This window comes from Ranitomeya variabilis, chromosome 3 (genome assembly GCF_051348905.1).
Source record: "Ranitomeya variabilis isolate aRanVar5 chromosome 3, aRanVar5.hap1, whole genome shotgun sequence".
In the NCBI taxonomy this organism is placed as follows: Eukaryota; Metazoa; Chordata; class Amphibia; order Anura; family Dendrobatidae; genus Ranitomeya; species Ranitomeya variabilis.
The window spans coordinates 160,531,093-160,555,516 of NC_135234.1; the positions used below are offsets into that span (position 1 = coordinate 160,531,093).

The 24,424-nt window shown below is 43.8% G+C and overlaps 1 protein-coding gene across 2 annotated transcripts in view; it reads left to right on the forward strand.

Moving 5' to 3' along the window:
- The first annotated feature begins 390 nt into the window (after positions 1–390).
- Positions 391–24,424, forward strand: part of RPGR (retinitis pigmentosa GTPase regulator) — a 66,800-nt gene continuing 42,766 nt past the window's right edge. The window contains exons 1-5 of one of the 2 annotated variants that reach the window (XM_077294769.1): positions 391–503; positions 8,193–8,318; positions 9,840–9,932; positions 20,649–20,711; positions 22,647–22,805. In XM_077294769.1, coding sequence (XP_077150884.1) covers positions 470–503; positions 8,193–8,318; positions 9,840–9,932; positions 20,649–20,711; positions 22,647–22,805 — 475 coding nt within the window. In that variant the 5' untranslated portion in view covers positions 391–469. The remainder of the gene's footprint in view (positions 504–8,192; positions 8,319–9,839; positions 9,933–20,648; positions 20,712–22,646; positions 22,806–24,424) is intronic. The other variant, XM_077294767.1, reaches the window with a different exon arrangement.

Genomic DNA, 24,424 nt, shown 5'->3' on the forward strand with positions numbered 1-24,424 from the left:
CCAGTACATTATATGGTGAAAAGAATGATGTCAATCAGAACAACTTGTCCTGCAAACAACACAAACCCACATACAGCTATGCTGACTGAAGACTGGAAAAAAGTTATGGATCATGGAGGAAAAAAGTTAAAAAAAATTGGAAATTGCCATGTTGGGAAGAAGAGGCTAAAGCAAGGAAAGAAAACAATGTGTGAGGAGAAAACTGGGGAGTGGGCGTCAAAAAACGCAGTGCAGCCCCCGCTAACGGTAAACGCGTCGCTCCACGGCCACTCACAATGTGCCTGGAAGCAACGTTCTCTGCTTATACAGAGAAGTGTGATCCTCCGTCCACTAGGTGGCGCAGTCGGGCCGCACATGACAAGATGGACTCACGCCTCCGTTGCTATAGACCAGCAGTTTGTTTACTTCCGGTCGCAGAAACCTGGTGGTGGTGAAGGAGCTTCTTGTGGGGGATCGCTGGAATCGGGGCATGGCTGCCGAAGAGGAGGAGCAGCCGGTGCCCGGTATGTACCAGCAGCACTGTGCCTGCCATGTGTATGTATAGATAGGTGCTATGTGTGGCTGCAGCACAGACACTGCTGTCATATATGGCTGTCTTATATTGAGAGCTGTGATCCAGAGCTCAGTGCTGCTGACAGCTCAGGTCTATGGTGAATTGGTGATGCTCTGTGCTGCAGACATCTGAGCACTGCATAGGAGGAGATCACACGTCCTGTGCTGTGCTGTGTATGTACTGATATAGGTAGGTGCTATGTGTGGCTGCAGCTCAGACATTGCTGTGATCTGTAGTTCTAATGACTGCTGTGATCCAGATCTCACTGCTGCTGACAGCTCAGGTCTATATGAGCATTGCACTGCATAGGAGGAGATCACACGTCCTGTCCTGTGCTGTGCCTGCCATATGTATAGATATAGATAGGTCCTATGTGTGTATGCAGCTCAGACATTGCTGTGATCTATAGGTATAATGACTGCTGTGATCCAGCGATCACTGCTGCTGACAGCTCAGGTCTATATGAGCATTGCACTGCATAGGAGGAGATCACACGTCCTGTCCTGTACTGTGCCTGCCATATGTATAGATATAGATAGGTCCTATGTGTGTATGCAGCTCAGACATTGCTGTGATCTACAGGTATAATGACTGCTGTGATCCAGCGATCACTGCTGCTGACAGCTCCGGTCTATGGTGACACTCTGTGCTGCATCCATCTGAGCACTGCATAGGAGCAGATCACACATCCTGTCCTGTGCTGTGCCTGCCATGTGTATGTATAGATAGGTGCCATGTGTGGCTGCAGCTCAGACATTGCTGTGATCTATAGGTATAATGACTGCTGTGATCCAGTGATCACTGCTGCTGACAGCTCAGGTCACTGCTGCTGACAGCTCAGGTCACTGCTGCTGACAGCTCAGGTCACTGCTGCTGACAGCTCAGGTCACTGCTGCCGACAGCTCAGGTCTATGGTGATGCTCTGTGCTGCATCCATCTGAGCTTTGTACCACATAGGAGGCAATCACACATCCTGACCCTCATTGTGATTCTCCAGAGCCTGTGCAGTGGGGTGTAGTGATATGACAAATGCAATGATGAGAGTCTTGATAGATCTGATGATGGTCAAACTGTTTTCTTACATGGTAGCTAATGAGTCCTACATTACTGGTGATATCTGTGTTTCAACAGTTTCACTACCATTTTTTGAGCATTTTTTGATTTTTTTTTTACCTCATCTATTTTAATTCAGAACAAACAATATGTTCTAGTTACTGTAAAATTTTGCCTACAAATCCCCTTCTCCCCACCCTGTGCCTTTTCCATTGGGCCATTAGATCAGTCGTTTCTTTATGCCAATTGACCTGTGTGGTTTTTTTGTGTAATACCGAGCCCAGCTGCTACTAAATAAATGGACGCAATTTTCATTTTTGCATTTTCATTTTTTTCCCCTCACCTTTTTTTTTAAAGATCCATTGCTTTTTATATTTCCATCAACATCTCCATATGCGGGCTCGTTTTTGTGCAGGGGGAGAAGTAGTTTTGAATTGCACCACTTATCTTGCCATATGCTGTATGGAAAAATGGGAAAAAAATTCAATGTGAGGTGAAATGGTGGTAAATCGCAATTCCACCATTTGTCTTTTGGAGTTTTGCTTTCACAATGTTAACTGCTTGATAAAATAATCTGGGGACATGATTGTCCAGGTCAGTACGATTTGTGGCAACTCCAAGCATGTATAGTTTATGTCATGCCGTTTGTGTCACTAATTTCCAAGAACTGTAACTTTAATACATTTTTAGTTGACAGAGCTGTGTTCTTGTTTGTGTTTTTTTTTTTCCCACCGAGCTGTGGTGATAAATGGTTCCATATTTATTCAGTTTCCTACAATGTATTGATCACTTTTTAGTGATTTTTTTTTTTTTGTGGGAGGTATGGTGGACCAAAATAACAGCAGTGTTTGTGTTTTGATTTTTTTATTTTTTTTTAACTTTTTGATGTTTACCGTACAGGTTAAACAATTTATTATCTTTGTACGTCAGACTTGTTCAGATACAGATATCAAATATGTTTATTTTTTTTTTTAATCTTTATTTTTCACAGGTAATAATGAGTTAATTCATTTTGTATAGGTTTGGTAAGGGACTTGAACCTGCAATTATTTGATTACTTGTACCATATACTGCAATACCAGGTTATTGCAGTATACAGCAAAAATCCCTGTCCCCTTTGAACCCCAGCTTACTGCTGGGCTTCACACAATAACAGCAAAGGGTAAACAGCATCGATTGGTGCTAGTTCGGATCCCCGCTTTTAGATATAAATGTCAGCTGTGTAACTCAGCCAGCATCTGCCCTGCGTGGAGTGAGCTCAGCTCCTGAGCCTGCTCCACACTCACTGACCTACTGTCACTAGTCAGCTGTCGGGTGACCTGGGACCAGGGCTCCTTCCCTGTCCCTAACGCTAGGAGGCGCCCTAGCTCGCCCTGTCGGGGTCGTCACGACAATAACCCTCATTCACCAGTCATCCAAATTAAAGTATGACCCGAGCATCTGGTACCGGGTAAGAATGAGTCAGACAAATAGCTGGTTCAATCTTAGTTGATGCTCGTGCGTCCACAAGTGTCGGCAACGATCACAACAACTGCGTTTATTTCCGGATACACAGTACTATATTGTTCTACAAAAAGGAATGCAATAGGCGGGATTTAAGCAGTATATGTCTAGTATTCAGTCCTTTCTGATTTGTCTTGATGTCTCCTGGCGAATCCTCCTTTCTTCACATTCCTAAAGTTTCAATTTCAGAAGAAATGATACTTTTTTCCTCAGAGACGAAAACTAGGGTAAAGGTGAATACTGGCAGCCATTTTAAATACAGTTACATCTGCAAGCATAGGAAAAACTTATTGTTTCACAGTATAAGATGTTATAAAAGTACAAAAAGGTATAAAGATATATATTTTTCACCTTGACAGTCCTACTCCCTTCTGAATGTGAAGATGCCTGGGCCTCTACCATTGCCTTATCTCCTGAATCAGCCCTCCGTCTGTTCTCTTCCCCCACCCAGGGAAGTGGGGCGCTACTGTGCACCGTAGTACATCAACCCGGCGAACAAGGCAACATGAACAAGGGTAACTGAAATCTCCAGGCATACAAATATTCACACGCATATAGCAGAGGAATACATCTGGGAGTTTAGGATGGAGGAAAAGTCAAAGTAAGAGGAGGGTAAGGAAATATCACACTTACAAACCCAAGCAACAGTCACAGATACATCCACCAAACACCTTGTCATATAACCACCAAATAACTCTCCTCCCAGCCATGCAGCATAAGGCTGGTTTCACACTAGCATTCGGCAGGGCTTTTGATGGCAGCCTTCTCCCTCCGTTAAGCCCCGCCCACTTTCGAATCTCTTCCTTCAGCTCCGCCTACGTCCTACGTACCCTATCTTTAACATTGGGTACGCAAGCCATGCGGATGTATGCGGATGCCTCCGCATGCGTCGTTTTGATGCTGTGCTGACCGCAACAAAATGCAAAATGTTGCATTCGACGCAGTTCAGCGCAAAGTTAAAACGATGCATGCGGAGGCATCCGCATACATCCGCATGGCCTGCATACCCAATGTTAGAGATAGGGTACGCAGGACACATGCAGAGATAGGCGGAGCTGAAGGAAGAGGTACGGAAATGGGCGGGGCTTAACGGAGGATGAAGGCTGCCATCCGCAGCCCTGCCGAACGCTAGTGTGAAACCAGTCTGAGGCTTCGTTCACATTTGCGTTGTGCGCCGCAGCGTCGGCGCCGCAACGCACAACGCAAACAAAAACGCGGCAAAACACATGCACAACGCTGCGTTTTGCGCCGCATGCGTCCTTTTTTCTATTGATTTTGGACGCAGCAAAAATGCATCTTGCTGCGTCCTCTGCGCCCGGACGCGTGCGCCGCAGTGACGCATGACCCATGTTAAATATAGGGGCGCATGACGCATGCGGCGCCGCTGCGGCGCCCGACGCTGCGGCGCGGACTGCAAATGTGAACGTAGCATAAGCTAGCTCTGATGCTGTGTATCAGTCGGGACCCAGGTTATTTTGGGATAGGAGTGGCTAGAATCAGCAGTAGTGTAGTATTCATTATACTCTCAGGAATAGTAACAATACAGCCAGGAGAGATTCCTGTATATAAAATGTAACTTTTATTTATGCCAAGATAAAAATAAACTCTGGACTTAGGCAGTGGTGACACAAAGAGTATACATTAGGCTAGTTTCACACTAGCGTTTTGGTAAGCTGCGGACTTCCTCTGTGAAGCCACGCCCACGGCCGCTCAGCTCCGCCCACTTCCGCATGCGGCCTGCGTACCTATCTTTAATATTAGGTATGCAGGTCGTGCGGATGTATGCAGATGCCTCCGCATGCGTTGTTTTGACGATGCGGCGGCCCGCATAAAACGCAGCTGGTTGGAATTTCTTTTTTTCTCTACATCCGCACAACCTGCGTACCTAATGTTAAAGATAGGTACGCAGGCCGCATGCGGAAGTGGGCGGAGCTGAGCCACGGAGGTGCGGCCGTGGGCGGGGCTTCACTGAGGAAGTCCACAGCCCTCCGCAGCTCACCAAAACGCTAGTGTGAAACTAGCCTAACACACATGTAAATAAAGTGCAAGTGCTTCAACCAGTGCTCTTATAAAAAATGGTTCCCTGTTATTCCCTGTCGTGCGCCTGTCCTCACAAGGGCAGTTCCCAAGTGTAGGCTGCTACAATGTACCCACCAAATCTTTGTTTTTCTTCCTACACGTTTCCTCCCAATAGAGGGGATTCATCAGGGGAGCCGAAAAAATGAATGAAAGTGGGATAAGCATATAGGGACCCCGCAGTGGCAGGAGACCCTGTTTCAGGTATGACCAGTTGTGTCACAACCCATATGGTGGAAATGTATGGTACAAGGGATAGGAGTGACTAACCGAGCTCAGCTGAGGGCTCAGACTCCCAGACATGGCCGATTAACCCCAGTACTGCCAAAAGAAATTACCACCATTTAAAAAGAAGGTGAAGTGCTTCTTCTTAGCGCAGGAGTAGGAGCCATCAGACACTGCAGTCTTCTGGCTCCTCTCTGTTGCGATCACCCTGTGACACCTACTATTTAATGGATGTAGGCATCATAGAGCGTTAAGGGGTTAACTAGGCAGCTGTTTTTGTCCCTGAATCAGCTTATCAATGGGCATGTTGAGTGACAGATCCCTGTTGATCTGATATTGATGTCTTATTTTAAGGCTAGCCCATCAAATACTGATCCTGGGACACACCAATAAAGAATGTTTAGGAAATTGTAAATATATTTGTACAGTAATGCAGGTATATTACTAGTAATTGATCCCTTTAACCGTGGGAACGTTCCCCTAATAGAGAGTTGGATCTTTAAAGAGTATTTTCTTCTCTATACCTGACATGCAGATCTAACATATATAAGGATTTACATTTCTCCAATGCCGATTAAAGGGGTTTTCTGTGCATTTTTTAAGGGGTTGTCTGGGACTAGATTACTTTTTAGATTACACTTTGGCCAAAAGAACTAGCAGACAGTTGCTAACAACGTGCTTGTTCTACTTAGCCCTGGCTCAGTCACAATGGTTATCGGCTGCTCCTGCCAGTGATTTTACTGCGTCACGTGTACAGAGCAGCTCTTCCTCTTCCAGAATGCTCTGTCGATGAGATGTAACTGACGATATCATCCTGATTGACAGCCGGATTCCTACAGTTAGGCAGCGGGGAGCCTGCTGTCAATCAGTATAACATCGACAGTCACGCCCCGTCAACAGAGTAGAGTGGAAAAGAAGCAGCTGCCCTGTCGATGTGACGTCAGCCTAAGCCGCAAGATCGCTGTCAGGAGCAGTCTGTGACCACTCTGCTGGCAGAGATAGGCGGCGAGCATAATGGGCAGGTAGTAAGCTGCCTGTTAGTTCTTAGGTCCATAGTAAGAAAATAGTCTCGGATAACCCCTTTAAAGATTACAAAGGGAATGGTGTCTGGAAAACCAAGCCATACTCGACATCAGAATCCATCTCCTGCTCCAGCACTGCTGCTGTAATGGTTTCCACTGGATCAGAGGTGATGACTTCCCACCGCCAGTGACTTGACCACTTAGGCCACCGATTCGCTGTTGAGTCAGGTGACTGGTGGTTTGAATGTCATCACTTCCTGACCAGTGGAGATCAAGGGGTGAATACTGATAGTAAGTATAGTTTGGTGCCTTCTCTTATAGGCCACCCTACCCTGTAGGGTGGAAAAATGCCACCTTGTAGGAGGAATGCCCAAGTGCAGGAATATGAAATTCTGAATTGAAAGTTGCAAGTTTTCGTTTCATCTGTAGTTGTGATCCAGCATTGAAATATTGTTTTTTAATATTGCTTAGTTATATTTAATGCTTAGTTATCCAGTTAAAGCCTGTTGGTTGTATGGATGGCAATATTGCTTGTCTCACAGCTTTTCTCTGAACGGTTCTAACTGGGAAATAGGTGAAAATAACTACCTAAAGTTATGGATTTTTGCACTGCTGGGATGTGTTCATGGACACTAGCAGAATTTTCACTCAGATTTTGGAGCTTATTCCACAGCATAATTACTAGCGCCATGGTCCGTTTCTTCTTGGGATCAGCGAGGTTACCGTATGTTTGGAAATATGCCATAATATTAGGCACTCAGAGTCCTCTTATAACCATACTATCCCCTTGTAAGGAGTTGACTAAAACCATGATTTACGTGCCTTTAATCTATGTTATGTATATTTAATGTTAAGGTTTACTGTATGATTTTTATATATTTACTACTACAAATGTACTGTTCATAGTATTTCTGTAGGGAAAGCGTAGTACCCTATTTGGCTATGTGGGGATATAGTGATGCTCAGAGTGTAAGTAGTTAATGTAGGAGGGGCTAGCTGTGGTTAAGCTCAGCATTTCTGTCAGTTAGGCCAGGGAGCCCTGACAGGGCAGTCAGCTCCGTAACGTTTTAAGACAGGAGCCCAGCTGTTCAGGGCCTGCGGGCCACAGATGGCAGTGCAGATTATAACAGCACAAATGGTAGCGAGACAGCTAACAGCAGTACAGCAATACAGCTCGTTCATCATGTGGCAGCTTGCTACGTGGACAGATACCCTTTTGTCTGGGGTGAAGCGGACAGGGGAGTATCTGAGTGTGGTGAAGCTAGACGGAGAGAACGCTGTGATGCCGGACGGGACGACCCGGGTACATGCTGAAGGATGACAGGGAGAGCACAGGGAAGGTGAAGGAGACAAACTGTGTGGAACACGAAGTGTATGCCGTAATTGATGTGAACGGACTGAGAACAGATAATAGTAAAGTTACCCGTTTAAAGTTTGAGCTGGACTGTGTCTCTGTTTCTGAACAAGTGTCTGGAGGAAACCCTAGCGGTGTGAAGAATGGAGCAAGAGGTATGCTGACGGAGAATCGTGAAATGCATGTGACGGGAGACCAGGGCGCGATGGAGCCGTTTACCTCAGCCACGACTGCGGCCCTGGTCGACCCTCACACTCTGACCTTATGTATGTGAGTTTTCTTCTGTACAGAATAGTGGTTTGCAGATTTTGGGGTGCTATTGGGCTGTATAGAGCTGACAGTTTCTGTGACCCCACTTATTAGACTTGTGGGGCATCTTTTATTGCTTTTCTCTTGTTTATTGCAGATTCTGGAGCTATATTCACATTTGGAAAAAGCAAGTTTGCAGATAATTGTCCCAGCAAGTTTTGGTTAAAAAACGACAAGCCGGCGTACATAGCATGTGGAGATGAACACACGGCTCTAGTTACAGGTGAGAAGAAAAGATTCACTTTCCTTCACTGCTTGTAGACATCTCCAGAATGCAAAAGTAGCGCAATCCAGAGGAATCCCAGACAGAGGTCCCCCATTAACCCTTTGTAGGAATCCCGGATTAGAAAAAAATTATAGTATTAACTATTTGCATGAGGAAAAAAACAGTGGCAACTCACTCTGCATTGTGCTGTTAGTGTGGAGATTCCGCAGTGTCATCTGACGACTCTGGCACATGTTGGTAGGTAACTGCCCAAACCGATCCGGGCTCAGCACTTAAAATAATTCATACAGGAAAGTGTTACAAGGTTATTCTCATCCTCATAGATGAGTATTTTTTGGATAGACCTTGTAATTACAAGCAATTTTGCAATTTACTTAGTAAAATTTTCAGTTATTCTTGAGCTGTATATTTGTTTACAGCTCGTTGCCTTGGAGACCGACCACCGCCATTAGACAGCGGTACATGCACAGTGATTACTAGCTAATTTCTTTAGAGCTTTTAAGCACTGTTGTGAAGCTGGCCAGGATCACTGAAGCGTGCTGTTACCTTCAAATCCTGGCCAGCATCAGTGCAACGTACGCAAATTTTTATAAGTAGTAAATTGCAAAAGAGTTTGTTTTTATATGCGCTATCCATCAGTATCCATTTATGATGATAGAAATAATCCTTTAGCTACTTCCTAATAACTAATATTAGTGGAAATTCCGTGTTTTTTCCTGTATTTTGTGTTGAAGAAAGAGCTTTCTATTCTTGTGTGAACTGGATTATGTTACCTAGTATTGTTTTCTTTCTGTTTATTGAGTGTAGACGTAAAAGTGCATTAAGACTGGCCAATAATAAGTTCACGATTATTGTGTAAACATGCTGGCGATCACTCGGCTAAAGGGTAAAACGATTTTTACATCTGGTGATCGGAACGTTTATGCTGGAATAAAATTCATCATTGTCGACAGTATATTGTCTCATGTGCTGCTGTCAACGGGATGCTGTATGGGAGCAGACCAATCTTGTTAAAAATGGTCCCCCCCATACCGTTTTTGTCGATCTGCATCACTGGGTCCGTAAATGAGCCCAATATGTACTTGTATATAGTCAATTTGCACTCATTAACAGATCAAAATGAACTTAAATGGGCCTTAAGGGTGAGACCACGCACGGTAGGGTTGACCATAAGTGGCCATGGTACTGCTAATAATTTTGCTCCCTTTATGAAGTGGCTGTGGCAGATGTGATGCAGCCCAAACATGGCGCATTATTACTACTAAATTGGAACAACATAATTGTTGTAACATATATACTTGTGGCTCAGGCCAGAAAACCCCCAAAAAACAACTACTACATTCTGGGCAACCCGTTTTAGTGGTGGCCAAGATTAGTTGTGGTGACCTATCCCAATGGTGTCCAGTTATGGGCATAGCCGAGCGCTCTCTCATTAACTCGACCTCTAAAGACTTCCAGAACGATACCTCAATTTATATTTACCTATTAATAACATTTTACTGTCTCTTTTCTGATTAGGAAATGGGAAACTTTATGTTTTTGGCAGCAACATTAACGGGCAACTAGGAATTGGATCTGGAAATGTCATCACCAAACCAACTTGTGTCAAAGGTAAGAAGGTCCGAGGCTTCTCCATGTTCTGCAACTTTGTTATCCAAAATCTGTGTGCTTTCCTTCAACTCCAAGGCAATGTAGTCTATGATAAGTATTGATACTTTTTTACTGGAGAAATGTTTTTTTTTTGTTTTTTGTTTTTTTAATAATGGGGGAAATACTGTTTGTTTGTTTGTTTGTTTTTTAATACTGAGACTAGCTAAGTTTGGAGTACATTTTCTTTTGTTCTGCGAGACAGCTATCTTGAAGGCTTCGCCAGGAGAGCTGGCTACCCTACAAGTCAATGTCTGGCCCTTTAATTTGCCATGTAACATGATCGGGGGATAAAAGACAAGCCAGAAAGTGATCTACATACAGCCTGTTCCAGGGTATTTACCCCTCATCAGTGCAGAGCAGAGGCTGATTTTCTTAGTGCAATCCTACTGGTGCAATTTGGGAGATGACTGGTTCTCCTTAAAGAGACCAGCTGAATATAGAGTCTACTGTCAATGCTTCATGGGTGGAAATATGTAAATTGGATGTGTTGCACTCACCCATCCAGACTAAAACACAAAAACTCCAAAACAAGCCGTCTGTAGATTAGTTTATCCCGAGTCATGTTGCAAGGCCCCTTAAAGGGTTGGACAGTGAATTATCGAGCCGTTACGTCTCCCTTTTGGCTTGCAATATAGCTAATTTGCATATTTTGTTATATAAGTACTCAGAAATGGGGCATATATACTACTTTCCAATTAAAGAGCTTGGCCAACTATTATAGATCGCCTCCACTGTGTGGGTCATAAACATGAATACATCATACTAATGTATAGATCATGAAGATAAATAATATTTGCAGTTTCCGACCCAGCGAGGAGGTAGGATATTGACTTGCATAGGTTAGCGCCACCTGTTGTCAGGGTATAGCAATGGGTACGTCCATATATGGAGCGGTGCCACTGGTACCGCTGGCGCACTCCACGGTCAGTCCTCTGCACAGTAATCCCCTGCGGAGCAGCCTCCAGCACAGGCTCGCGGGGCAGAAATCCATTACTGACGGCCGTTCTGCAGTGAATATGGACAGTAGTAGCCTGCAGGCATTTGGCACTGCTGAAAGCTCGCACCCACAAGATTCATAGTTCTGCGAAAAAAACTTTGTTGCCAGTTGATGTTTTTTTTCTGTGTTACTATGGCGACCAGGTTTTCTCCAACTTTGTATTATTCAGCATGTTGTGCACAGGCGCATATATAATGTATGAGTGATTACAGCTACATAGTATTCCATCACTAAGACCTTCCTGACAACTGGAGCGTTACAGGAGGCAGAGCGCTGGCCTCCACACATTCTTCTGTATGGTATCTTGTAGTAACAGCCCGTGTTAACCCCTTAATGACCCACGACGGATATATATCCTTTATGAGATGGCGCTATTTCCTGCACCATGAATAATACATCCGCTATGATGGTCTCACTGTACTCACAAGATCACTGCTGATTGTAATACACGGCCAGGCTGCAGCTGCGACTGTCGGCAGCGGTGTCGACCTCGGCGTTTAAAATGTTTGAGGAGGCTTCCTCCTTCAGCCCATCGACACCATGGGATGCAATTGTAGGCACGGTACAACGCTTTGTCGCCAGAAACGCGTCAGTGAGCCCACTACACTAAGGATTTTATTATGCAAGTTTTTAACATGATTTCTGAATAAAGAAATATTTTAAAGAATCACTGAAGTGCGGATTCTCCTCTATGTTCCAGTATACCGGAACACAGGCTACGATGGCAGACGAAGGCTTAGGAGTGACCCTTACGTCTGTCATCGGTATCTGCCTATTTGGCCATGCCAGAAGAGTGGCTGATTGGGCAGCTTGTCACACTGCCAGGCTATATGTATTCCAAAGCATTAGAAAAGCAGGATCGCTCATTCAAGCACACTATTGGGACAAAAAAAAATAAAAGTAAAATAAAATTCAACATCGTTTCACAATTTATTTTTTTTCCTCCAGCACTCGCTACAAAAAAATTAAAAAAATAGAGATGAGCGAACGTCCTCGGATAAGGTGTTATCTGAGCATGCTCAAGTGCTAACCGATTGTCTTCAGCATGCGCGAATACTATGTGCAAGTCTCCGCGGCTGTTCGACAGCCACACCACATGCAGGGATTGCCTAACAAACAACCAACCCTGCATGTGTTACCCAGCCGCGAGACATGCAGCCGCAGGGACAGGAACACGCTCGCTCATCACTTCTAAAAATCAGTCAAATGATACATAAACTCCCCTCTCCCGCTCTCTGACCACAACCTTCTTTCATTCTCTATCAAGAACTGCCATCCCGCTCAGGTCACCCCCACTTTCCACACTTATAGAAACATACAGGCCATTAACACCCAGAAACTTATGAAGAACTTGCAGTCCTCATTGGCCCCAATCTCCTCCATCTCATGTCCTGATTCTGCTCTGAAGCATTACAATGAAACCCTGCAAAGTGCCCTGGATGAAGCTGCACCTCCTATAGATAGAAGAACTCAGCACAGACGGCGACAACCGTGGCACACGCTGCAAACACGTTTCCTGCAGCGGTGCTCCAGGTGCGCCGAACGTCTGTGGAGAAAATCTAATCTACCCGAAGATTTCATCCATTATAAGTTCATGCTAAAAACATACAACTCTGCCCTTCACCTCTCCAAACAAACCTATTTCAACACCCTCATCACCTCACTGTCAAATAACCCTAAACGTCTCTTTGACACTTTCCAGTCCCTACTCAACCCAAGAGAGCAGGCCCCAACGACCGATCTCTGCGCTGACGATCTGGCCAATTACTTCAAAGAAAAAATTGACCACATTCGACAGGAAATCATCTCCCAATCTCTTCATACCATGCACTGTCCTCCCTCCCCCACTGCATCTAGTTCACTCATGACTTTGAACCAGTTACAGAAGAAGAAGTAAGCAGGCTCCTTGCATCTTCTCGCCCGACCACTTGCACCAGTGACCCTATTCAGTCACATCTCCTACAGTCCCTTTCCCCAGCTGTCACCTCTCATTTAACAAAAATATTCAACCTTTCTCTCTCTTCCGATATAGTTCCCTCTTTATTTAAGCATGCCATCATACATCCATTACTTAAAAAAACCCTCCCTCGACCAAAATTGTGCCGCTAATTATAGACCTGTCTCTAATCTTGCCTTCATCTCTAAACTCCTCGAACGCCTGGTCCACTCCCGTCTTACCCGCTATCTCTCAGATAACTCTCTTCTCGACCCTCTTCAATCTGGTTTCCGCTCTTTACACTCTACTGAAACTGCCCTCACTAAAGTCTCTAATGACCTACTAACAGCTAAATCTAATGGTCACTACTCCATGCTAATTCTCTTGGATCTCTCTGCAGCATTCGACACTGTGGATCATCAGCTCCTCCTCACTATGCTCCACTCCATCGGCCTCAAGGACACCGTTCTCTCTTGGTTCTCCTCCTATCTCTGACCGATCCTTCACTGTATGATTTGCTGGTTCCTCCTCCTCTCACCTTCCCCTTACTGTTGGAGTTCCTCAAGGATCAGTCCTAGGCCCCCTCCTCTTCTATTTGTATACTGCCCCTATTGGACAAACAATCAGTAGATTTGGTTTCCAGTACCATCTCTATGCTGACGACACCCAATTTTACACCTCTTCTCCTGTTATCACGCCGACCTTTCTAGAAAACACCAGTGATTGTCTTACCGCTGTCTCTAACATCATGTCCTCCCTCTATCTGAAACTGAACCTGTCAAAAACTGAACTCCTCGTGTTCTCTCCCTCTACTAACCTACCTTTGCCGGACATTGCCATCTCCGTGTGCGGTTCCACCATTACTCCAAAGCAACATGCCCGCTGCCTTGGAGTCATCCTTGATTCCGAGCTTTCATTCACCCCCCACATCCGATCACTGGCTCGCTCTTATTATCTGCAACTCAAAAACATTTCTAGAATTCGCCCTTTTCTTACTTTCGACTCTGCAAAAACTCTTACTGTCTCACTTATTCATTCTCGTCTGGACTATTGTAACTCTCTACTAATCGGCCTCCCTCTTACCAAACTCTCCCCGCTCCAATCTGTCCTGAATGCTGCAGCCAGGATCATATTCCTCACCAACCGTTACACCGATGCCTCTACCTTGTGCCAGTCATTACACTGTCTACCCATCCACTCCAGAATCCAGTACAAAACTACTACCCTCATCCACAAAGCACTCCATGGCTCAGCACCACCCTACATCTCCTCTCTGGTCTCAGTCTACCACCCTACCCGTGCCCTCCGCTCCGCTAATGACCTCAGGTTAGCATCCTCAACAATCAGAACCTCCCACTCCCGTCTCCAAGACTTTACACGTGCTGCGCCGATTCTTTGGAATGCACTACCTAGGTTAATACGATTAATCCCCAATCCCCACAGTTTTAAGCGTGCCCTAAAAACTCATTTGTTCAGACTGGCCTACCGCCTCAATGCATTAACCTAACTATCCCTGTGTGGCCCATTCAAAAAAAAAAAAACCATAATCAGGTTCCTGGTATCATGTTCTCATACACTTTATGCAGTTAATAGCACTCTGTGTCTGTACTGTTACATACTTAGGTAGTGAACTGGTTCATGCAGCTTTACATGAACACCCGAGCCTTACACTATGGCTGGTCCAAATAACTAAAGCAATTGTTACCATCCACCTCTCGTGTCTCCCCTTTTCCTCATAGTTTGTAAGCTTGCGAGCAGGGCCCTCATTCCTCCTGGTATCTGTTTTGAACTGTGATTTCTGTTATGCTGTAATGTCTATTGTCTGTACAAGTCCCCTCTATAAGTTGTAAAGCGCTGCGGAATATGTTGGCACTATATAAATAAAAATTATTATTTATATTATTATAAAAATGAAAGAAAAAAAAATAAATTGAACAGGTTAAGGGGTAAAGTCTGCAGCGAAGACCTTCCCGAGAACTGGAGATTTCCACTGATGATTCTCTATCAGGCATATGCCCTCATAGTATCTTGTATGAGCACACGGTTTAGTGGTCCGCTGCTCAAGCGGATAATCAGACATGAGGGGGATTAGAGCTTTTTCTTTTAGCGATTGGTTGTAGAGTGAGGACTGCAGAACGCACTTATTTCTGCTCCATCTATGCATTCTTACTTTACAATATTGTCTGTGGTTTCAAACTCAACTCTACATAAAAACATGCAGTGGCATGTAAAAGTTTGGGCACCCCTGCTCAAAATTACTGTTATTGTGAACAGTCAAGCAAGTTGAAGATGAAATGATTTCTAAAAGTCCTAAAGTTAAAGATGACACATTTCCTTTGTATTTTAGGAAAAAATCTGTATATATTTTACACTTAAAAAATGATAAAAAGGAAAATGGGCCGATGCAAAACTTGGCCAGACTGACCCTGATGATAGCAGATTTACTAGTCCTCCAGTGATAGCTTTCAGCTGATAAAACTGTGAATTTTATCAAAACGTCATCAAGCTGCTCAGTATGCATACCAGCCAACAATTCTGGATCCAGTGGCTCTGTCCCGATATTTGAGGAGCTGTCCCACTGTTTAGTAAAGTCGTGGGTATGTCCGAACATCAGCTGTGTCTGTTTCCTAAGGTCATAGATGCAGCTGAATATAAAGGTAGAGGAAAGAGACGAAAAGCCCTTTGTAAACGGCTCAGTCTTTTTAAAGGCCAAATGTCTTGCCCGAATTTTTGGGTCACGTGTCAGTCTCTGGTCTTGTGAGTGAAGAAAAGGGAAGAGGAGGTAATGTGTGTGGGTATGTATTGATGTAGCAGAGCTGTGTGTGTTCGTATTACTGTAGCAGAGCAATGTGTGTGTGTTTATTCAGGAAAGTTATGTGAATTTATATAGCAGAGCTGTCTGTGTATGTGTTTGTATTAATGTTGCAGAGTTGTGCATGTATGTTTATTGATTAGTGATGAGCGAATATACTCGTTACTCGAGATTTCCTGAGCATGCTCGGGGGTCCTCCGAGTATTTTTTAGTGCTCGGAGATTTAGTTTTCCTCACCTCAGCTGAATGATTTACGTCTCTTAGCCAGCATAAGTACATGTGGGGATTCCCTAGCAACCAGGCAACCCCCACATGTACTTATGCTGGCTAAGAGACGTAAATCATTCAGCTGAGGGTGAGGAAAACTAAATCTCCGAGCACTAAAAAATACTTGGAGGACCCCCGAGCGTGCTCGAGAAATTTCGAGTAACGAGTATATTCGCTCATCACTATTATTGATTTAACATATGGTAGCTGTGTGATTGTATTGATGTATCAGAGATGTGTATTAATGTAGCAGAGATGTGTGTATTTTGATGTAAGAGATCAGTGTGTATATGTGTTTGTGTTGATGTAGCGGAGGTACCGGTATATATCTGTATGCCTATTGATTAAGCAGAGCTTTGTATGTATTGATTTGTTAGAGCTATATGTATGTATTGTGTGTGGGTGTGTATTGATGTAGCAGAGCTGTGTGTGTATTAATATATCAGACCTATGTGTATGTATGTGTGTGTAGTGTGTGTGTGTATTAATGTAGCAGAGCTGTGTGAGTGTATTAATGTAGCAGAGCTTTGTGTGTATTGATATATCGGACCTATGTGTATGTATGAGTGTGTATTGTGTGTGTGAGTGTGTATTAATGTAGCAGAGCTGTGTGAGTGTGTATTAATGTAGCAGAGCTTTGTGTGTATTGATATATCGGACCTATGTGTATGTATGAGTGTGTGTGTGAGTGTGTATTAATGTAGCAGAGCTGTGTGAGTATGTATTAATGTAGCAGAGCTTTGTGTGTATTGATATATCAGACCTATGTGTACAGTGCCTACAAGTAGTATTCAACCCCCTGCAGATTTAGCAGGTTTAATAAGATGCAAATAAGTTAGAGCCTTCAAACTTCAAACAAGAGCAGGATTTATTAACAGATGCATAAATCTTACAAACCAAAAAGTTTTGTTGCTCAGTTAAATTTTTATAAATTTTAAACATAAAAGTGTGGGTCAATTATTATTCAACCCCTAGGTTTAATATTTTGTGGAATAACCTTTGTTTGCAATTACAGCTAATAATCGACTTTTATAAGACCTGATCAGGCCGGCACAGGTCTCTGGAGTTATCTTGGCCCACTCCTCCATGCAGATCTTCTCCAAGTTATCTAGGTTCTTTGGGTGTCTCATGTGGACTTTAATTTTGAGCTCCTTCCACAAGTTTTCAATTGGGTTAAGGTCAGGAGACTGACTAGGCCACTGCAACACCTTGATTTTTTGCCTCTTGAACCAGGCCTTGGTTTTCTTGGCTGTGTGCTTTGGGTCGTTGTCTTGTTGGAAGATGAAATGACGACCCATCTTAAGATCCTTGATGGAGGAGCGGAGGTTCTTGGCCAAAATCTCCAGGTAGGCCGTGCTATCCATCTTCCCATGGATGCGGACCAGATGGCCAGGCCCCTTGGCTGAGAAACAGCCCCACAGCATGATGCTGCCACCACCATGCTTGACTGTAGGGATGGTATTCTTGGGGTCGTATGCAGTGCCATCCAGTCTCCAAACGTCACGTGTGTAGTTGGCACCAAAGATCTCGATCTTGGTCTCATCAGACCAGAGAACCTTGAACCAGTCAGTCTCAGAGTCCTCCAAGTGATCATGAGCAAACTGTAGACGAGCCTTGACATGACGCTTTGAAAGTAAAGGTACCTTACGGGCTCGTCTGGAACGGAGACCATTGCGGTGGAGTACGTTACTTATGGTATTGACTGAAACCAATGTCCCCACTGCCATGAGATCTTCCCGGAGCTCCTTCCTTGTTGTCCTTGGGTTAGCCTTGACTCTTCGGACAAGCCTGGCCTCGGCACGGGAGGAAACTTTCAAAGGCTGTCCAGGCCATGAAGGCTAACAGTAGTTCCATAAGCCTTCCACTTCCGGATGATGCTCCCAACAGTGGAGACAGGTAGGCCCAACTCCTTGGAAAGGGTTTTGTACCCCTTGCCAGCCTTGTGACCCTCCACGATCTTGTCTCTGATGGCCTTGGAATGCTCCTTTGTCTTTCCCATGTTGACCATGTTTGAGTGCTGTTCACAAGTTTGGGGAGGGTCTTAAATAGTCAGAAAAGGCTGGAAAAAGAGATAATTAATCTTTGTGCCTGAACTACTTCTTAATACTTTAGGGGAACCAAACAGAATTCTGGTGGGTTGAGGGGTTGAATAATAAATGACCCTCTGAAAAAACTTTTCCCAATTTAAAAAAAAAAAATAAACAAAGAAATAACATTCTTTTTTGCTGCAGTGCATTTCACACTTCCAGGCTGATCTACAGTCCAAATGTCACAATGCCAAGTTAATTCCAAATGTGTAAACCTGCTAAATCTGCAGGGGGTTGAATACTACTTGTAGGCACTGTATGTGTGAGTGTGTATTGTGTGTGTGTGTGTGTATTATTGTAGCAGTGCTGTGGGTGTATGAGTGTGTGTGTGTGTGTGTGTGTGTTTGAGTGTGTGTGTGCATGAGTGTGTATTAATGTAGCAGAGCTGTGTGTGTATTGATATATCAGACCTATGTGTATGTATTGTGTGTGTATTAACGTAGCAGAACTGCGTGAGTATGGGTGTGTATTAATGTAGCAGAGTTGTGTGTGTGTATGTTTGTTGATTTAATATAGCTTTGTGTTTGTATTGATGTATCAGATATGTGTATTAATGTAGCAGAGTTGTGTGTGTTTTGATGTAAGAGATCAGTGTGTATATGTGTTTGTGTTGATGTAGCAGAGATGTACATATGTGTGTCTATTGATTAAGCAGAGCTTTGTATGTATTGATATGTTAGAGCTCTGTGTATGTATGGGTATGTATTGTGTGTGAGTGTGTATTAATGTAGCAGAGCTGTGGGTGAATATCGTGGGGGTATTCTTCTTTTGTGCTGCCCAGCTTACCTTCATTATTACAGTTATCTGACTGTGATAATATTAGGATACTGCAGTGACAAACTGCATATATACCAATGTCATCCGTCTGTCCGTCCTCCTGTTTGTAGATGGTGCCTTCAATGGCAGATCTCCAGAGCTGCGCTCCAGCTTGTCATTCATACTAAGGAACAGACTCGCGTACGTTGAATCCTTCTAAGCTTCCTGAAATGATTATAGCCGGCAGCAGGGAACATCTCACTCCTGTGTCAGGGAAGAAATCTAACTGGTGATTCCTGCCATCACAGAATTCTCTTTCCGTCCCGGACCTCCGGCAGCCGCGTTTCCTGCATTACCTCTCCACTGATTGCAATTCCTACATTTTATGCTGTGTATGTCTTGAATGGTGATTCTTCAAACAGATTTTAAAGGAGAGCCATTCGTATACATTTATATGATTATTATATTGATGCTATTCCTTAATTACTTTTGTTCAGGGAAAGTTGTCTGATTGCTTTCCTGGCCTATTGAGTTGAGTACTAAAACCTATTGCAATATGCTCCATAACTCGCTTGGTTGTTTACAGACTGAATGTTTCCCTTTAAAGCAAATGCTATGTCAGGAGAGAGCACGACACAAGCTGCAGACAACATTTACCTGATGAGGCTGGTGTACTCAGGCCGGGTTCACACGAGCGCCTACAAAATTGTCCACTTTTCAGTTTAAAAAAAAAATAAAACAGTAAATTTTTCATCTGTATATTCCGTTTTTACAGCCGAGTGCCATCCATATGGTGTCCGATTTTTAATAATTTAATAAATAATAAAAGACCAAATGCAGTTTCCTTTGTTAATAAGTGAAGTGTATCAGTGAACATATGAATGGTAACCCATATGTGACCCGTTTTTTGTGCACTCATTGACTTATAATATCCGAAATATGGATCAAAGTAGCTTGTGCTGAGATTTATTTATTTTTTTTTTTCTTTACATGCGGACCATCGGTTCTACTGTAAAAGCATTCACATAAACTACCACATTGACTTGCATTGGTTAGTATTCAGTTTATAGTCTTTTTGCATACGGACAGTGCACAGGACCATTATACACTTGTGTGATCAAGCCCTTACTGTAATATCACTCACAATGGCTGATTGACAGTTCCTCAGGGTCCCTCCTCCCTCCCATTGCTGAGTACAAGCTGCAGCTGTCAGGCTGGGTGGGCTGAGATAAACGCATTTATCAGCTTTCTCACTTATAAAATATCAGGCTTATTCAGCCATTTTGACATGGATTTCTGAAGTAAGTACACCAGCCTCATCAAGTCTAAGAGGTCTATATCATAATGTATACAGTTTACATTGTAAATAGTGATGAGCGAACATTCTGGGATAAGGTGTTATCTGAGCATGCTCGTGTGCTAACCGAGTGTCTTCAGCGTGCTCGAATACTATGTCTGAGACCCTACGCCTGCATGTCTCGTAGCTGTTCGACAGCCGCAACACATGCAAGGATTACCCAACAAACAGAAAATCCCTGTACACGGGGTTGTAAGAAGCCAGCGGGACTTGCCTCCATGACTAGTAATCCTACTCACATCCTTACCGGCTGCCATCTTAAAGTCTGTATGACACAGGCATGGCTGCAGTAACAGAGCCGGTCTCGGATCCATGCTGACTGTACAACAGGCAGCAGAAATCTACCTGCAGGTTCCCTTTAAAATCTGGGCACAAAGGTGTTACAGTACTTGGTTGAGTCCAGAGATGTAAATTCGTTACTGTCTCTTCTACAAAATGAACATATTATGCTATTGTGTTTTACAGCGTTAAAATCTGAAAAAATAAAGCTTGCTGCGTGTGGAAGAAATCACACTTTGGTTTCCACAGGTAATTTTTTTTAATTAAATATAGATATTGTTCTGCATGATGTGAACCGGACCCCATATTCACGCTGCACGGACAATCGATAGCTTGAATTGGACATTTTATTGCTGCGGAGTATGTTTTAGTCTGAAACGCTGCTTGGCTTTAGGGAAAGCCTAGTCCGAAAAGCTGGCCGGGGACAATGGCCCCAATTCATCAAGACCAACGTGAACAATGCCAGTCTTGATGATAGGGCGTGTGTGAGTCCTATGCTCCTGATTAAGAAGCACACTTCTCTTAGTGAATAAGGAGCGTCTCAGAAGTGGCTTGTGCCTCCATGCACCTTGCCATAAATCTTACTTCAGTCAGGGACCGGAGTAAGATTTCTGGCGTAAGGTGTGCTACAGCTTGTCATGAATTACGAGCTGTGGCATCACTCTCCCATTCTACCCCGACTTCACCCATTTTGGCGGAGCTAAATAAATAATTTGAAAACTCCCCAAATCGCCAAGTTTTTGCTCAATTTTGCAAACATTTTGTAACTTTAATGCGATTTATTTAATCACTTTAATAGGCTTTTCAAGGCGTGTATTCTCTGAAACACCAGAGAACTTTAGAATAAAACATACACTGCTACAATAACACCGTCAGCGTCTGATTCATCCTATCCGTGCTTAGAGCGGAGGAATTCTCCTGTCCGGTTCCCATTATTGATCTCTCCTACTGCCATGTTCCCTCTGGATCCTTCAGGCTGCCCCTTAGTCCGCAGCATTGGCATGGACATGTGAAGGTACAAACGTTTATAGTGATTCCCAATAGTCTTAATGATGATGAGGTTCTACACATAACATTCAATTCCAACCTTGATTTTATACCGCAGTCTTTACATTTGAGATATTGAGCGAACACTGACTAGGGGAGAAATCACTTAAACCAGTGTTTCATAGTTGGTCTTAGTCCATAGTCCAGTGATAAAATGCAACAAATGTTTTATATGGTAATTTATAATTTCCCATCTCCTTATCTCTTTTACTTTTGCGGGTGTTACAGAAACCTCATGGCAAAGTCTTCTTGGCCTTTTCCATCACCCAACTTGCCTGTGGTGGGTAGATATGCACAGATATTGTCATCTCAGCCATGGCCAGTAGCTGAGATGGAAATACACCTTGCCTGTCCTTGTTACAGAAAGGCAAATGTGCTTTGATAAAGCATAAATTTATATCATAATTTATTCTACATTGCATGGCCTTCGCTCCACTTATTTTCTGTGGGACTGCTGAGGGCAATGCTGAGCAATTTCCAGCAGTCCCATAGACAATAGATGGAGCAGAGGCTCAGCGTGCACACCTCTGCTCCATCCAGGATGCAGAGCCCCGTTCCCAGTGTTATAGAGCCTCGATCTTGGCAGCACTGGGGTCCGACCCCTAGTGATCAGCAAGATATCGCCTATCCAGTGTATAGTGGATAACATGGATTTTAGGGGGAAATAACCCTTTAATCTTCCTGCTAAGGCGGAGTCTTTATCCTATTCCACAAAACTCCACCAACTTTTTTGTTTGCTCTTTGAAAGCTCAGAAACATTCAAAACTCAAACATTATGGCAAAATGTTACTTGTCCAAAAACTTGTGACAGATTTCAGTGGTATAGCCAATTGTGACTCCACATATGTGTGTTAGCAGAGGCATAAAGGATATCTGCACGAGCGTCATCCTGCAGTAATGGCCGCTAGTGATGTAGAACTAGCTGACAACAAGCTCAGATCTTTGAAGGCTCACATCCTGAAGCTTCTTGAGCATGGCCTTGTTAGTCTCTGCTGTACCTCCGGACTGCTGAGTGATTCTGCCGTGTCTGGAGGTCTCTGTACAGTGTGACGAGGAGCAGAAATCCTGTGCAGTCCAGTAACCAGTATCTGTCTGGAGGAAATAACAATGTCCGCTTCTATGTTTGGTCTTTTGTAGCACAAGGAAAGGTTTTGTCTTCAGGCTGGAATAGTGAAGGGCAGCTGGGACTCGGTGACACCACGGAAAGATCAAGCTTTCATGAAATCCCCTTCTTTAACGGGCAGTGCAAGATCAAACAGCTGTCGGCTGGATCCAATACATCTGCAGTCCTCACGGGTAGGAGATACCATCATAATCTCTGATCTTTGGGGCAGCCGCGGATTTCTATTTCTTTTATAACCTTCTGCAGTGTGACATAGCCACATGTCGATATTCCCCCCTCGGGGGATTTGCCGATCTTTCTCCTGAGATTTTCAGGACAACAGTCTGACTTCCGTCTAGTGAAGTGTTATCATATAAATCTTGTGTGGGTTCAAATTATCGTTCATGACTACATTTCCGTCCACCTGGGCTTTACCTCTCGCCACTATCTCAGCGGGCCCACAGGGACTACAGCTGGCACCCGCTGTAATGGGCAGCTTGAAAATCAGTATGATTGTTATAGTTTTTGCAATGGTAGTAAAAAAATAACTGGATTCTTAAAGAAGTTGACTCATGATTGAGATTAATGGCATTTCTATAGGATAGACCATAAGTGACCTATAGTTTCGGGTTCCATCTCTGCTGCTGCAGGAGTACTGAATACAGGAAAGTAAGTGTCACAGCTGCACCAGTCGGATGGCGGGCGTCCTCTCTGGAGATAGGTGCAGATCCCAAAGTCGAGACTCAAATCTGTTAAACATTCATGACCTTTGTTCTCTCCCTGTTTGCGTGGGTTTCTTCTGGGTACTCCGATTTCCTCCCTCACTCCAAAAACCTACTAGGGACTATCACAGTGATCAAAAGGAACCAATAGGAAAAATTCCCTATTGTTGCCAAGTACTGGCCGGCAGATCTCGGCGGCACACTTAGCATGCGCCTTCCATTTTTTTTCCAGGAAGATGCAAAGGACCGAGAGACAGAACAGGAGGGACCAGGGATTGCGGAAGTATCGGGTTAAGCCCGCCATACACATTTGATGGCTCTCAGGCAAACCATTGTTTGGTGGCCATCTGTGCCGGTTCTCCGATACACTGGGATGCCCGTTCGGCCAAGTGCTCCTGTGTTGTCTATGAGAGAGCTGCTGCCAGACATGTCTGGTCACAGCTTATCTCGGGGAACAAAAGGATCGGCAATACGAAATCAGACATGTTGGATTCTTAAAGGAGTTTTCCCACCAACAAAAGTTCATTTTAATCAATAGATCTTGGAATAATAATAATAATGTATACAACTGGATGTGTGGAAATACAATGTTCCTGTGCTGAGATAATCTTATAAATGTGCCACTGCTGTGTACTGTGTAATGGCCGTGTCTGACCGTGCAGGAACATGGTCTGATCATAGCACAACTCATGTGCAGTGGGGGAAGCAAGAGAGTGTACAGACAGGACAGCATGGGATCACAGCTGACTCGTTCTTTGAAGTAAAACATTGTTTAAAAACAGGCAGGGAAATGTTTTACCTCACAGAAAGAATCCGCCGTGAACCCATTCTGTCCTTTCAGCACAGGAACATTTTATGTAAATACATCCAATTTTGGAAATTATTATTATTCCAAGATCTGTTGATTAAATTGAACTTTTGTTCGTGGGAAAACTCCTGTAAGTCTCTCGACAATTAATTGTCTGTGGCCCTGTTATAAGACTATCAGCCAAACCATTGATATCTGCAGTTTCGGACGACATTAGTCCAATTTGTATGGGGGCTTTATGTCTGGGGCAAGATAAGATTAAGATACAAATAAAAATAATGTA